Here is a 13,315-nt window from a genome sequence, read left to right on the forward strand (position 1 = left end):
GCTGTTGCATTATATGAGGAACAAGGTAAAAAGGGACTGCACAAAAATGAATGCAGGTGGTTGTTATGCTAACAACACATTTGGTACTGACAGCACTACCCATTATGCTGGAGTGGTGGTTAATTAGATCATTTTTAAGTAACAGGATACCAGTCAAAAGAGTGCTGCAACACAATAAACAGACATGGAAAATAAGAAACAAAAATGCATACAGTACAAAATGTACATCTTCAATAACCATTCACATTTTCTTATTTCAAATTAATTTAATATATAGTTGTATGAGCATGGCAACAAGCTCGTAGAAGAGATTACATTTGATCAAACTGTGAGCTAGGATTATGGGATGATCACTAGGCTTTGTCAAGGTTTAACCTCTGGTCGTACAACAAAACGCAACACACACACACACACACACACACACACACACACACACACACACACACACACACACAAAATGCAGTCAAAGGCGAGTTGTCCTATAGGGGAGCTTTAAGCCCACTACAGACCTCACCTTTTTTTCTTTTAAATATTGGCCTTTACAAGTCCATAAAGTCCATAAAATCCACTAATTACAGAAGACAGACAGAAGGTGATTTTGAAAAGGCTTTGCTAGTTTTGGAGAGTGTTGATACCTCACTAGAGCTCCTTGCTGTAGGGATGAAGGTGAAGAGGAAGCTACGCACAGCTATCACTGGCCGGTTCTAACCTTAGGTATAGTACAGATGTGATAAGTCCCTCTCATAATGCCAGTCTACAATTTCCCTTTTGTTACTCAAGAGCTTCTCAGAAAAAAAACCTCAATGATCCTATTCAGTGCACATAACATTAGAATAATATAGTAATGTTCATTTTATGGGCATCTTTTAAGGAAGAAGTAGTAATGGGGCCACGGTAGTTTTGAAAAGCTAAACTCTTTTTCAGTAGGCTTATGCACTATGGAGACAAGGTTGGGCAGATATGGTCCAAGATCACATATTAATTCTGGGAAATTTACACTGCTCAGCTCGTCATACCTTCAGGCCTCATGTATGTGTAAAGAAGTCCCTGGGAAATGCTTAAGTTAATCACAAGATAAATTAGTGCTGATGTATTTACCAGGATTTCAAAACAACATAACTGAGTTTTTAAAACGTCAAGGAAAGAGCAATTACGAATCAGCAACACAAATTACTGTATTTTTTTTTCTCCTAATGCAATGAAAATATATAGCTGCATATGCACCTCTTTAAATTGTTTATATGTTGTACGTTATGTTGGGACCAACTATTGTTGAAAATAGAATTCAGCCTCTTATCCTTCAGAGTGGATTCAAACAAAGGCAAAATTCTTTGGCAGGCAGCATTAGCTGGCTGGCTAGGAAACCAAATGAAACATCAAATATGTTTTAGGGTTAAGCGAGGTCCAGCCGTGTGGCTCCGGTAATTCAATTTAGATCGAAAAATATGTGTATGACCTTCTGTTTAACGAAGAGAAATTCCCCCGAAAACGCGGACATTCCAGGAAGCAAACCTTGATTCTGTTTGCATGCGACTGTAAGAATGAGATGGAGAGGCAGCGGTGACAGTTTTATTGTTCACCTCGAGCTGTTTGTGCCGACAGCACGGTGACAGTGAGCCAAACACACACTGACCCCTGATGGTCCCCCTCTCTCCCGTCTGCCTGCCGGTTACACTAATCGCTTAAAAATGCAGTCCCCTAGTTGTCATGGAGACTGTTTTATTATCACTTTATTGGAAAAACTGGCCTTGAGCTGTATATTAGCTATCTACATAACTATATATAAAATGCTTTCTCTGGACTTTTGTATGCATCTATAATATTTATAAGAGAATATTTTGCCCTCTGTGGTTGCAGAACACTTGCTTGACTTTCTCACTTCATTCATCATCGTTCCCCCCTCATCTTCTTGCTCATTTTTCTGTTTTTGTTCCAAATCCTCCTAATTAACCTTCCCCTTACAACTTCCCCTTCATTTTTGTCATCTTGTGCGTCTCCTCTTCTCCTCCACTTCCCCTCGTTTGACTCCACTTCTTTTTTTCTCTTGTTTCCTGAATCTCTGCTGACACATCTTCCAATCTACCTTTTCCCCTTTGTTTTTCTCTCTGCGTCTTATTTCCACTTGTATCCCCATCATTACAATCCTCCACATTTCCTCTGTCACTTCATTAGTTCCTCCACCTATCCTCTCTTCCTAATACTCCATCCCTCATAGCTGCATCAGCTGCATTGTCTCTTAGTCCCTTAAAACCAATATTTTCCTCCTCTTTATCCTACCTTTCACGGCTTATTCCCCCCTTTTTTCAGCATCACAAGCGGCTTCTCCACCTTGCCACGCTGTTGACTTGCTCTCCACTCTGCATCCTAATGTGCTCCTCTCAGACGTTATCTCCTGGAGCATTGCCTCTATCTAATTGTTCAGTATGCACACCATGTCCAACTAGGGCTTTTGTCACAGGCTCTGTACATTATTGAAAGCAAGCAGATCACTAATTCATGTCAGCTGAGCCTTGTGGGGTTTGAGTGGAGGTGGGTGGGAGCTTGTTGCTTCTTGAATGCCTTTCATGTGGCGTGCCTTAGCCAACACATCTCGCACCTCTGCTCCAGCCTCCCTTGTCTTTTCTGCTGTCTCCTCAGTCCTCTCATTTCACCTCACTCTGGTCTTAATAATGTCCCCTTACTCCTTTTTTTTTCCTACCTTGTTTCCTTTGCTCTCCATCTCTCATGATAAACCCCTTTTGTCTCTTCAACCTCTAGCTTTCTAGATTTATAGATATCAGATTCAAAAGTGGAGTTTTTCTTATCCACATCTCAGAGTGGGCCACAGAGAGAGAAACCGGAAGAAGGGCGGGATTTCATTTGAGGCAGGGAGAAAGAGTGGGGGGGGGGGAAAAGTAGGAGGAGAAAACAACAACCTGATAACATGTAGAGGCTTGCAGGTCCACTGCAACAGAAATTTAATAGAAAAGGTGAAATATGAAGATGCAGCCCAGTGAACTAAAGCAGACAGGCCGATGCACATTTTAACAGCTTTGGCTCCACTCAGAAACAAGAATTTTAGATATATGACAGACATTTTAACTTTTCTCTCACTGGCATCTTTTCTTCTTTAATCCTACGGTGTGATATGTCACACATCAAGCGACATCTATGAGTTGTGCCATCTGAAATGAATCTTGAATCAAACACAAGCAAGCAAGCTTACAACTCATGCTTTGTGGGAAAGGAAATTTCACTGTACTGAATTCCCTGTTGATTGGCATGCTATTGTCACTCCTGTTGACTAGATAGTGAGCATGTGGCATAAAAAAACATGAAAGAAGAGAAGCTCCAATTCTCCAAGTCCTCACGCATCACGCTTGGCCTAGGGTGAGATAAGCCAGTAGATAGTGAGTGAATATGAGCATTACATTTTAGAAAAACATCAGTTGTCAGTCATATTGCGTGAAAGTGCAGGAGCACAGCACACAACATTGTTCCCTGTTTCACTTTGACATGAAGCGCAATGATAGAAGACAGCTCAGTATCACTTTTTTTCTACCTCTGCTTTCACATTTAAACTTTACAGAGCAGTAAAGTGTGTGTGTGTGTGTGTGTGTGTGTGTGTGTGTGCGCGTGTGTGTTCTTGTCTTTTTTTGTCTCATCAATATTCATGATAGAACACCAGCGTAAAGATCAAAACATTTTATCCTGAAGGTTAATGGGTCAAATGCGTTGATCAAAATGTAGTTGTTGCACATCTCTCTCTCATTAGAGGCATTTAAAGAGAATCATTTGATACAGATTCTCTGATCTTCCCCTTGGCCCTCCCTGTGTATATCTCTCTCTCTCTCTCAACACACACACACACACACACACACACACACACACACACACACACACCACACACACACACACACACACACCACACACACTCTGAAGGTCCTTTGGGCTCAGTCACTGGGCTGAATGCAGATATCCCTCTTTGAAGTGTGCAAGCTCACTCTATATGTGGGTGCACAGACACACAAACCTTTTCTTGCACTTGGGCATGCTTCTTTTAATCAGATCAGCGGTTTAATTATTGATGTTTATGTTAAAAATAAGTAGAATATGTTAGCAGTTATGCACCTACAGCTGTGCTGTTTAACCTTTACTGTGGAGTAATACTATGTGTGTGAGACAGAGGGAGTTTACAAGAAATAAGCTGTTGTATGTGTGCGTTGTCTTCAAGCTAGAGTGAAGCGCAATATACCGGAGTAAATTTGCGTCAGGCGGCACTTTAAACTTCTTTTTTCTCTCTCTGTGTATCTCCGTAGGTGTGTGGAAATCATCGCCAAGGAGGGAAGAAGTCTGAAGGAGCTCTACCTTGTGTCTTGTAAAATCACAGACCACGGTAGGATACTTTCAATCACTGTCCCTTTGTTGCAGCCAACCTCAAACATTATTTTCATAACCATTATTACCCACAGTCATGATTCAGAACTCATTTGGTTTTACGACTCACCACCTGATGAGAACCGCAAACAGTAAAAAAGTGATCGAAAAGTTTCATACGGGGAAAAAAAAGTAATGTTCGCTGGATCTCTGGATGCAGTTCACAGATGTTCATTGTTGTCTTTACTTTAAGAAGAAATGTTAAGTCTTTAAACAGACACGTTTGTTGGTGACAGCTGACTCTTTGTGAATTCATATATTAAACATTGTGACTTCAGTAGCGGTATTTTCTCAGAGCATGACGTATTCGATGAGGATTTCTAGGAGTTGATTGTGGATTAGGTGTTTTTCTGACAGGAGACACACAACGTTTTCCTTCCCAGCATACAGACAGGCAGTGTTTTTACATCTGAAGCATCGTCTCCCCTTTTTATTTTCTTTACACCACCTCCCTCCTCTGCTTGATTCCATTCTGCCATATGTTTAGCAGAATATTTAACTTTTATCAGCTACATTACAATGCACAGTTGGAGTACTACAGGACTGAAGCATCAGGCATTTTAATGCTGACTAACCCTGCTTGCATGATTTATTTGATTCCTTGTGTGTGTTTTCGTGCGCATGTGTGTGTTTAGTTGTTGCAAAGCCGTTTTGTGTGTGTTTTTGTATGAGTGTACCTTGGGAGTTCCACAAATGAAAGCTACCAGCTGTGTAGCTAGCTATTTTCAAGAGGTACTTAATGTAATACAATCGGAAGTTATTTCTGTCGCATACTCTCTTTCTGATTATCTTTTGTAAATAGAATACCCATTGTGCTGAAATCAACGATGAAACCTGTTTGCTTGAGTTTGTTTTTTAAGGTACAGTGGATATAAAAGGTCTACGCACCCCTGTTAAAATGGCAGGTTTTTGTGATGTAAAAAAAGAGACAAAGATAAATCATGTCGGAACTTCTTCCACCTTTAATGTGACCTATAACGTGAACAATTCAATTTAAAAACAAACTGAAATCTTTGAGGGGGAAAAATAAAAACGTACAATAACCTGGTTGCATAAGTGTGCACGCCCTTAAACTAATACTTTGTTGAAGCACCTTTAGATTTTATTACAGCACTCAGTCTTTTTGGGTAGGAGTCTGTTAGCCTGGCACATCTTGACGTGGCAATATTTGCCCACTCTTCTTTGCAAAAGTGCTCCAAATCTGTCATATTGCGAGGACATCTCCTTTTCACAGCCCTCTTAAGATCACCCCACAGATGTTCATTTGGATTCCGATCTGGGCCATTCCAAAACCTTAATCTTCTTTTGGTGAAGCCATGCTTTTGTGGATTTGGATGTGGGCTTTGGGTCGTTGTCATACTGAAAGGTGAACTTCCTCTTCATCTTCAGCTTTCTAACGGAAGCCAGAAGGTTTTGTGCCAAAATTGCCTGGTATTTGGAACTGTTTATAATTCCCTCCACCCTGACTAAGGCCCCACTTCCAGCTGAAGAAAAACAGCCCCAAAGCAGGATGCTGCCACCACCATGCTTCACTGTGGTGTTCTTTGGGTGTTGTTTTTGCGCCAAACATGTTTTTTGGAATCATGGCCAAAAAGTTCATCCTCTGTTTCATTAGACCATAACACATTTTCTACTGTTTTTGCAAACTTCAGCCAGGCTTGGATGTTTTTCTTTGTAAGAAAAGGCTTCCGTCTTGCCACCCTACCCCAAAGCCCATTCATATGAAGAATACAGGAGATTGTTGTTGCATGTAGCACACAGCCTGTACTTGCCAGATATTCCTGCAGCTCCTTTAATGTTGCTGTAGGCCTCTTGGAAGCCTCCCTTTGCAGTTTTCTTCTCGTCTTTTCATCAATTTTGGAGGGGCCAGTTCTTGGTAATGTCTCTGTTGTGCCATATTTTCTGCACTTGATGATGACTGTCTTCACTATGTTTTTGGGTATATTTAAGTCTTTAGAAATTCTCTTGTACCCTTCCCCTGACTGATATCTGTCAACAATGAGATCCCTCTGTGGACCATGGCTTTTGCTCTGAGATGCAACTAAGAAAATGTCAGGAAAATCCTACGGGAACAGCTGAACTTTATTTATGATTAATCAGAGTCACTTTAAATGATGGCAGGTGTGTAATGACTTCTATTTAACATGAGTTTGAATGTGATTGGTTAATTCTGAACACAGTCACATCTCCAGTTATAAGAGGGTGCGCACCCTTATGCAACCAGGTTATTGTAAGGTTTTTATTTTTCAACCTCGAAGATATCAGTTTTTTTAATTGAATTGTTCACATTAAAGGTGGAAAATGTTATGACATGACAACTTTTTTTACATTACAAAAACCTGGCATTTTAACAGTGGTTAAAACTTCATTTTTAATATCCACTTTAAGTTTAATTTGACATTTGATTCAAATAATTTCCATATACTTTCAATAGCTAGTGTCCTGGCCTGTTTTCCCTTCCGTAAGCTTATCATCATTATATGACTGAATCACCTATCTATGTTATCTATGATGTTGATTTTTCTTAAAGCTATCACTAGACGACACAATCTTCGGAACATAGCCATACGGAGAAATACAGAGAGTTGTGTGAGCTGATAGTCTTAATTAGCTTTGTAGCAACTCATTTGGCATGGCTTGAATGCAACGGACGTTCATTAATATCAAAAAATTACGCATTAAATCTTTAAGTCGGCTACTGAAGGTGAGTTAATCTTTCTTTTGAAATGAAGACGGTAAGTAAACTGCTTCTGATTGTTTAGGATTTATACCTGCTTTTTTGTGTTGGGTAATATTGCTTTAGTTGCTTGTTTTTTAACTTGCTGTTGCCTGAGTGATAGGCCTATTGAACATTGCACAAAATGACTAGTGAGATAAGAGACAAAACAAGTCTTTTACCCGTTGGTCCCCGGGTGTTTTCTTGAGAGCTTAGGGAGCTCAGGCTGCGTCGGGAGCTGTTTCTGTGTTGCCCTGTAAAGCCCATTGGGATATTGCATGTGATGTTGGGTTGTTCAGATAAACTTGACCCGTGTGATGCTGTATTATACCCTTTTTATACTGGGGGCCGATGAATGATGTGGGCTTGAACATGTGTCTTTCAGAATCACAATATAGAGACTTGTTTCAGTTGTTTTGCTTGCCCATTTCATACTTACTCTGTTTCTCTCTTGCTGTCCATTGTGCTTGTTTCAGTTGGGTAATTGTTTAAAAGTCTAAAACAAGTCAGCCGGCTTTAATGTGCAAGCTCTCAACTTGCCTGCCCAGTGAAGAACTCTTGTGGATGCCTGAAATTTGGTCTTGGCATATGCTGGCAGTGAGCAACTGTCAAAGAAGTGAATCACGCGATCACGAATCATCTGTTGTTTATTATGGTGACCATTTAGATCAATCCGCAAGCCACACCCTTGTTTTTGTCTAAATGGGGTATTGGACAGTTAGCGATTTACATCTTCAGCTATTGGCTACTTTTCTGATGGAGCTTGATTAATCCTCATCTTTTTTACCTCTGCATGCCGCCTGCCCTGAAGTGGTTTTACTAAGTGGTGACAACAGATATTGAAAAAAAGGTTTAATGTGAGGCACTAATATTGATTATGTCACGTGGTTGCCACAGAGTGTAGGCTTAAATGATTACCCTCCACCACAAGCTGCAGTTACAGTGACAATTATCACTTCGCCATTTTGAACCTGAACTTCAACCTCAACTGCATGTGAGTGTGTGTGAAACGTTACGTGGGCGTGTGTCTGCTGGTGTTTGATTAATGACTCCAAGATCACAATACTACATTAAACCAGGAATGCACACAACCCCCCCCCCCCCCCCCCCCCCCTCCCTACCCTCTATGTCTCTCTCTTTGCTGTGTGTCTCTCTTCCTAATCTCACTTTGCAGATGATTGGTGTTTGATTTGTGTTGTTGTGATATGTGCTGGCTGTTGGTGTGGTTGGTGTGTGTGTGTGTGTGTGTGTGGTGTGTGTGGGGTGTGGTGTGTGTGTGTGGTACGAGTGTGTCCTTCCAGAGTAAACACGCCTGTTGTAGGAGCTCTGTGTTCTAACAGAATGATTGGTGGATTTCCTGCCTCATTCTCTGATAAATTAAATAACAGAAATGAGATTTTACATCAGCCAAGCTGGCCCCTGTTTTTTCCACCCATCTCCTGTGCTAATTATTTTTATTAATGGCCTCTCTGAGTGCATTTGAGATGTCCACAAGCCTCTTACGTTTGAGTGTTCTGTTTTTTCCTCCCAGCTTCCTGTGTGATTTTATAGGAGCTTTGAGGACAGACAGACAGAGAGACATAAAGACAGGTTTAGATGACAGAATGAGAGAGCTGGGTAACATGTAATTTTACTCGCAGCGCAGATGGTTTTAGAGATTATTTTGTGAGGAGGAGGAAACAAATGGAAAAGGCGAGGATGGAGCTTTTTTTGGCGTAATGATCTTACTGAAAGCCCTGTTAGTGCTGTGGGAAAAACACTTCCTAGACCTCTCTCATTTATTATCTTAAAACCTAATCTTAAATTATCTTAATTAATGTTTTGGTTGTATTCAAGGCAGCATTGAGACTTGTCACCTGGATTCTTTAAATTTGCACATTACATGAGATTTTTGCATTTCAGTTTTTCACACCTGTAACAAATGATTGTTGGTGAATAATGGTCACACTGCTGAAAAGATTTAGTTAAACTTCCAAAAGTCTTACCTCTGTTCTTCATTCCACTTTCTTTGTGCACATTTCTAACTTTAAAGGTGCAATATGTAATACATTAACTGTATTAAATCCAAAAATGACCACGACGTATCATCAGATATTAAGGAAACATGCTAAGGTATAACCAAATAACAAACCACATCAGCTCCATGTTCAATTAAACAGTCTCCTTGCTGCTGTAATCTCAGAGACAGTAACTCAAAATAGTTCCACATTAAACAGTCATTGTGAGCACTCCAGTGATAATTATACATTAATAATTATACACAGTGTTATGGGATTGCACATATGAGCACAATAATACTATTGCAAGCATTAGCGTGTAGCTAGCAGACTTTTAAGCTTCTTATGCACGATTTATTCCCCTTAGCCACTTTCACCGCTAATTCCAAAAAACAAAATCTAGGAAAGTACTAATTTCTGCAGACCCAAACAAGGGTGCCGATTGGCTGCTCCCTGACGCTTTTATCCAAAGTGAATCACAATTGCCATATATCGCACACCTCTGGAGCAACAAGGGGTTAAGTGTCTTGCTCAGGGACACATTGGTTGGTGTATCACAGTGGGAATCGAAAGACATGCGTCATAGCCACTGCCCCATCACCACCCAAACAGATGGTTTGTCAAATGGAAATATCAATAGACAGGATATAGACTTAATGCTGATTCCATGTGTCGCAATTAGCAGAGGATGGAAGTGTAGATGTGTACTTGCCCTTTTCTCATCAGACACCAGAAGTACTCTGTAATTTTTGGATTCCAAAAACAGGGAATCCATATGGAATCCATTTAGCATTACCCTCGGACCCAAGGCTATTTAGATAATACAACTCCTCTTTTCTTAATGGGACCCTCCAGCTGCAGGCCTTTGAGCAATTTCAAGTCCTGACCCTTTGTGTAAGAACCCCTAATCTACAGAGCCCACTTATCACTGCCACTTCCAGAGCTGCAAAGACACATTTCAACACATTTAGTGATTATATATTTGAATGTCCTGTTACAGCAGTTGGCGTAGTACTTGCAGTAGACTGAATTGGAGATGTTGGGTTCTAACATGATGTTGTTGATCTGAAAAATGCCTCTCCAACTGTCATTAGATTTAAATAGTTTAAGATAATGTTAAGGAAGTATTGATTAAGAAAACAAACCTTTAAAAACAATATATATTCTATCAGGAAAAATACCACGCTGTAACTCATCTTAAAGTCACAGTAGGGAACACGTTTATTTTTTACTATTTACACATGTTATAACAAGATAAAAAGCATCTTTATTCCCATAGGCATACAGAATGGCATGGTCTCAGTTTGCTCATCTCCCCATCAGAGATAAAAGTACCACACTAACATTGGTTTGAAAGCTGATCTGGATGAGAAAGCCTACTCAGCCTCACTCCCAGTGCTAATCAGATCTCTACACCCCCGCTGTCATCCTCATTGAGTGGCCCATACACAGGTGGTGGTCCATACTGCATCTTCAACACACCTGGAAAGACAGTACTACCTCCTTGTTTCCTCTTTGTGTCTTTTGTTCTTGCATGTTTTGCATTCACATACTTCCATTTGTGTGTCTTTACAGTGAGTGTGTACATCTGCGCTTATCCTGTCCTCTTGTAGCCCGCTTTCTTTATCCTGAGACAAAAAGAGAGATATTGGCACCTCCGTTCTTTACATATGGTAATTCGCCTGGTTCACCCGCATGCCTCCCCGCGATCCCTTGCCTCGTCAGTCATGGCCTCCTGTGTACATCTGTGTGAATACAAGATCAAGTGAGACACCTGTGGCAGTCTGTGTATGAGTTAGGAAAAAGAAGCAGTTTTGGTCTGCTTTTAGAGGTCAGAGCACAGCTGCTATAGAGTTGCAAAGTGTGAGGAATTATTTCAGGCTTCCAGACTGATAGAAGTCTAAGTCCTATTCATTTATGGCATAGACAGGGTTAGCTGAGTGGCGTTTTGAGTCTTAGATGGGCATTAAATTCTCTTGGCTGAATCATCAATAAAAAATATGAGCACTTTTAAACAGAATTCACTTGTGTACACTGCTAGCAGCAATTGGATGCCAAGCTAACTTATGTTTTTTTAAAAACCTGTTACTATATTCAGCAATTTCAATAAGTTTACTTTTAGGTTTCCTGTCAATTTTGTCCTGCATATATTGTGTTTAGTTCCCAATGTGCATCTAGGAACTATTTTGAATTTTGAATCTGCTTTACCAAACAAATTAAAAAAGCAGACACAAAATTGAAATCATTCAAACTAATAGCCATAACATAATCATATAGTATAAGTTAAATTACCCATTTTCTGTTGTGGTCCCATGTTGCAGAACATTAAGGACATAATTCATGGGAATTAAAAGTGGGAAATATACTTCCTGAACATACGTCCTCCTACTTTGCATCTATATTGCACCTTATAAGAATATCTTGACAATGACAGCCCATCTTCCAGACCGTTGGGATTGTGTTGTGTTGCTGTATAAGAAGGACTGAGCTACTCAGATTGTGCATTTCATTATGTCCATCTGTATTTACCGATCTGTCAGCTTGTGAGATTATTGTTGTCATTCAACTTTTAACATTTTATTCTCTTTTTTGATCACCCCTCCATGGCTGCCACATAATTAACATGCACATTTTTTACCTCCATTTTTTCCTGCCATGAACCCTGTTCCAACACAAAACCCCTTCTTCGCCCTCTCTTTTCCCCTCTCATCCCTCTTTCCATTCATCTCTCAGCTCTTGCTTTCATCTGAGGCGCTTTACTCTAAATGTACTGAACGTTGATAGATGGGGCTTCCCTGCCGCCTTGAGCGGAACCTCAAGAATGAAGTATGGCTGGATGTGTGCGTCTTTACTGATGTGTGCTTATTTGTGGGACTCAGTGCCTGTTTACATGCCTTTGTGTGAGCTTGCGTATACTTAAACAGCTTTTTCTTGCCGCTGGGGACATTTTGATACACACTCATTCCCCAGAGTATCATAGTGTTTTTTTTACAAGGTGAGGTTACTTTGCATAAAAGCATCTGAAACAGCACAGTAACAATCTTACCAACTATGAAAATGACATGTGATTGTTAGGCTCCCATATGCAGTATGATGAGTCCATTAGGGTGTACTGAAGGCTCAAGAGTTATTGTGCTAGCTTTTAACCTTAAGCCAGTATTCAGTTTTTATTATTCTGCAATATTTATGGGATTGATGTACACGTCAAACCATTCAGCATGGGATCCGTTTCTGGTTGCCTCGCATGGTGCCATTTTTAAAATGTCACATAGAATCGGAATCACTGCGATAAAGAATGAGAGCATCAGTTATCATTTACATGCGGCATGATCAAACCTCATGGTGTTATGGTAACGATGTAAGAGACTGCAGCTTTGATGCGCCGGCTGTTCTCATACGTCAACTTCGAGCTCTTTCTGTCTTCTTTCTTTTGTTCTTTTTCCTGTGATCAAAGTTTTTTTTTATGTTTTATATTCAGAAAACGTGTCTTCTTTCTCTTTCACATGCATCTCTCTTTCTCTGTAAAACATCTGTGTGTTTTCCCTCCATCTTGTTTGTTTAGTTATTCACTGCCTACAGTCTAAGTGCTGTAAAACATAATGTGATGTAAACATAGATAGTGTAATAGCTTGTTTGCTCCTCTCTGTCTGGCATTCAGTAGTTAAATAATGTAACTCTTAAAGCAGTCGATTAAAATGCACGGAGCAGTACAGCGGATTTATGCGCGCTGCAAAATGGGAGCAAGTCAATACACAATCTTTGTTTCTCTGTATCCCCATTGGGTGGATGTGTGTGTGTGTGTGTGTTTGTGATGAGTAAGGGCAAGGTTATGGTTGTCTTGGTTTGCAGTTTAGTAGTATTGGTGGGGCTGTTAATGTTCATGGACGCTAGTATACAGTGGTGTTTTTAAACCCAAGTAATTCTTTTAATACATTTTTGTTTGGAAATGGCAGAGACAGTTTTACTCAAACCTATTGTGTTTGTTTGAATCCATCTTAGGGACCACCAAAAACCACTAAAAACTAAAATATATACATCTATAATTATGTTGAAAGGAAATTTATAGAACAGTACAACTATTTCTAAAATACAGATATTTATAAATTGGGAAAATCTCATATACATGAGGTAGTGTCTCCAAACTTATTTTTTAAAAGTAAGTGCTGTAGTACAACTAGCAGGAGAC

At 40.0% G+C, this 13,315-nt stretch overlaps 1 protein-coding gene across 3 annotated transcripts in view; it reads left to right on the forward strand.

Moving 5' to 3' along the window:
- The window catches only part of fbxl17 (F-box and leucine-rich repeat protein 17), a 235,529-nt gene that overhangs the window by 154,712 nt on the left and 67,502 nt on the right, over window positions 1-13,315 (forward strand). For all 3 annotated transcript variants that reach the window (XR_004332166.1, XM_032516861.1, XM_032516860.1), the window contains exon 9: window positions 4,299-4,375. Coding sequence is in view for 2 of the 3 variants with exons in the window: in XM_032516861.1 (XP_032372752.1) it covers window positions 4,299-4,375 (77 nt within the window). In the remaining variant the exon portion in view is untranslated. The remainder of the gene's footprint in view (window positions 1-4,298; window positions 4,376-13,315) is intronic.

Source organism: Etheostoma spectabile, chromosome 5 (genome assembly GCF_008692095.1).
Source record: "Etheostoma spectabile isolate EspeVRDwgs_2016 chromosome 5, UIUC_Espe_1.0, whole genome shotgun sequence".
Taxonomy (NCBI): domain Eukaryota; kingdom Metazoa; phylum Chordata; class Actinopteri; order Perciformes; family Percidae; genus Etheostoma; species Etheostoma spectabile.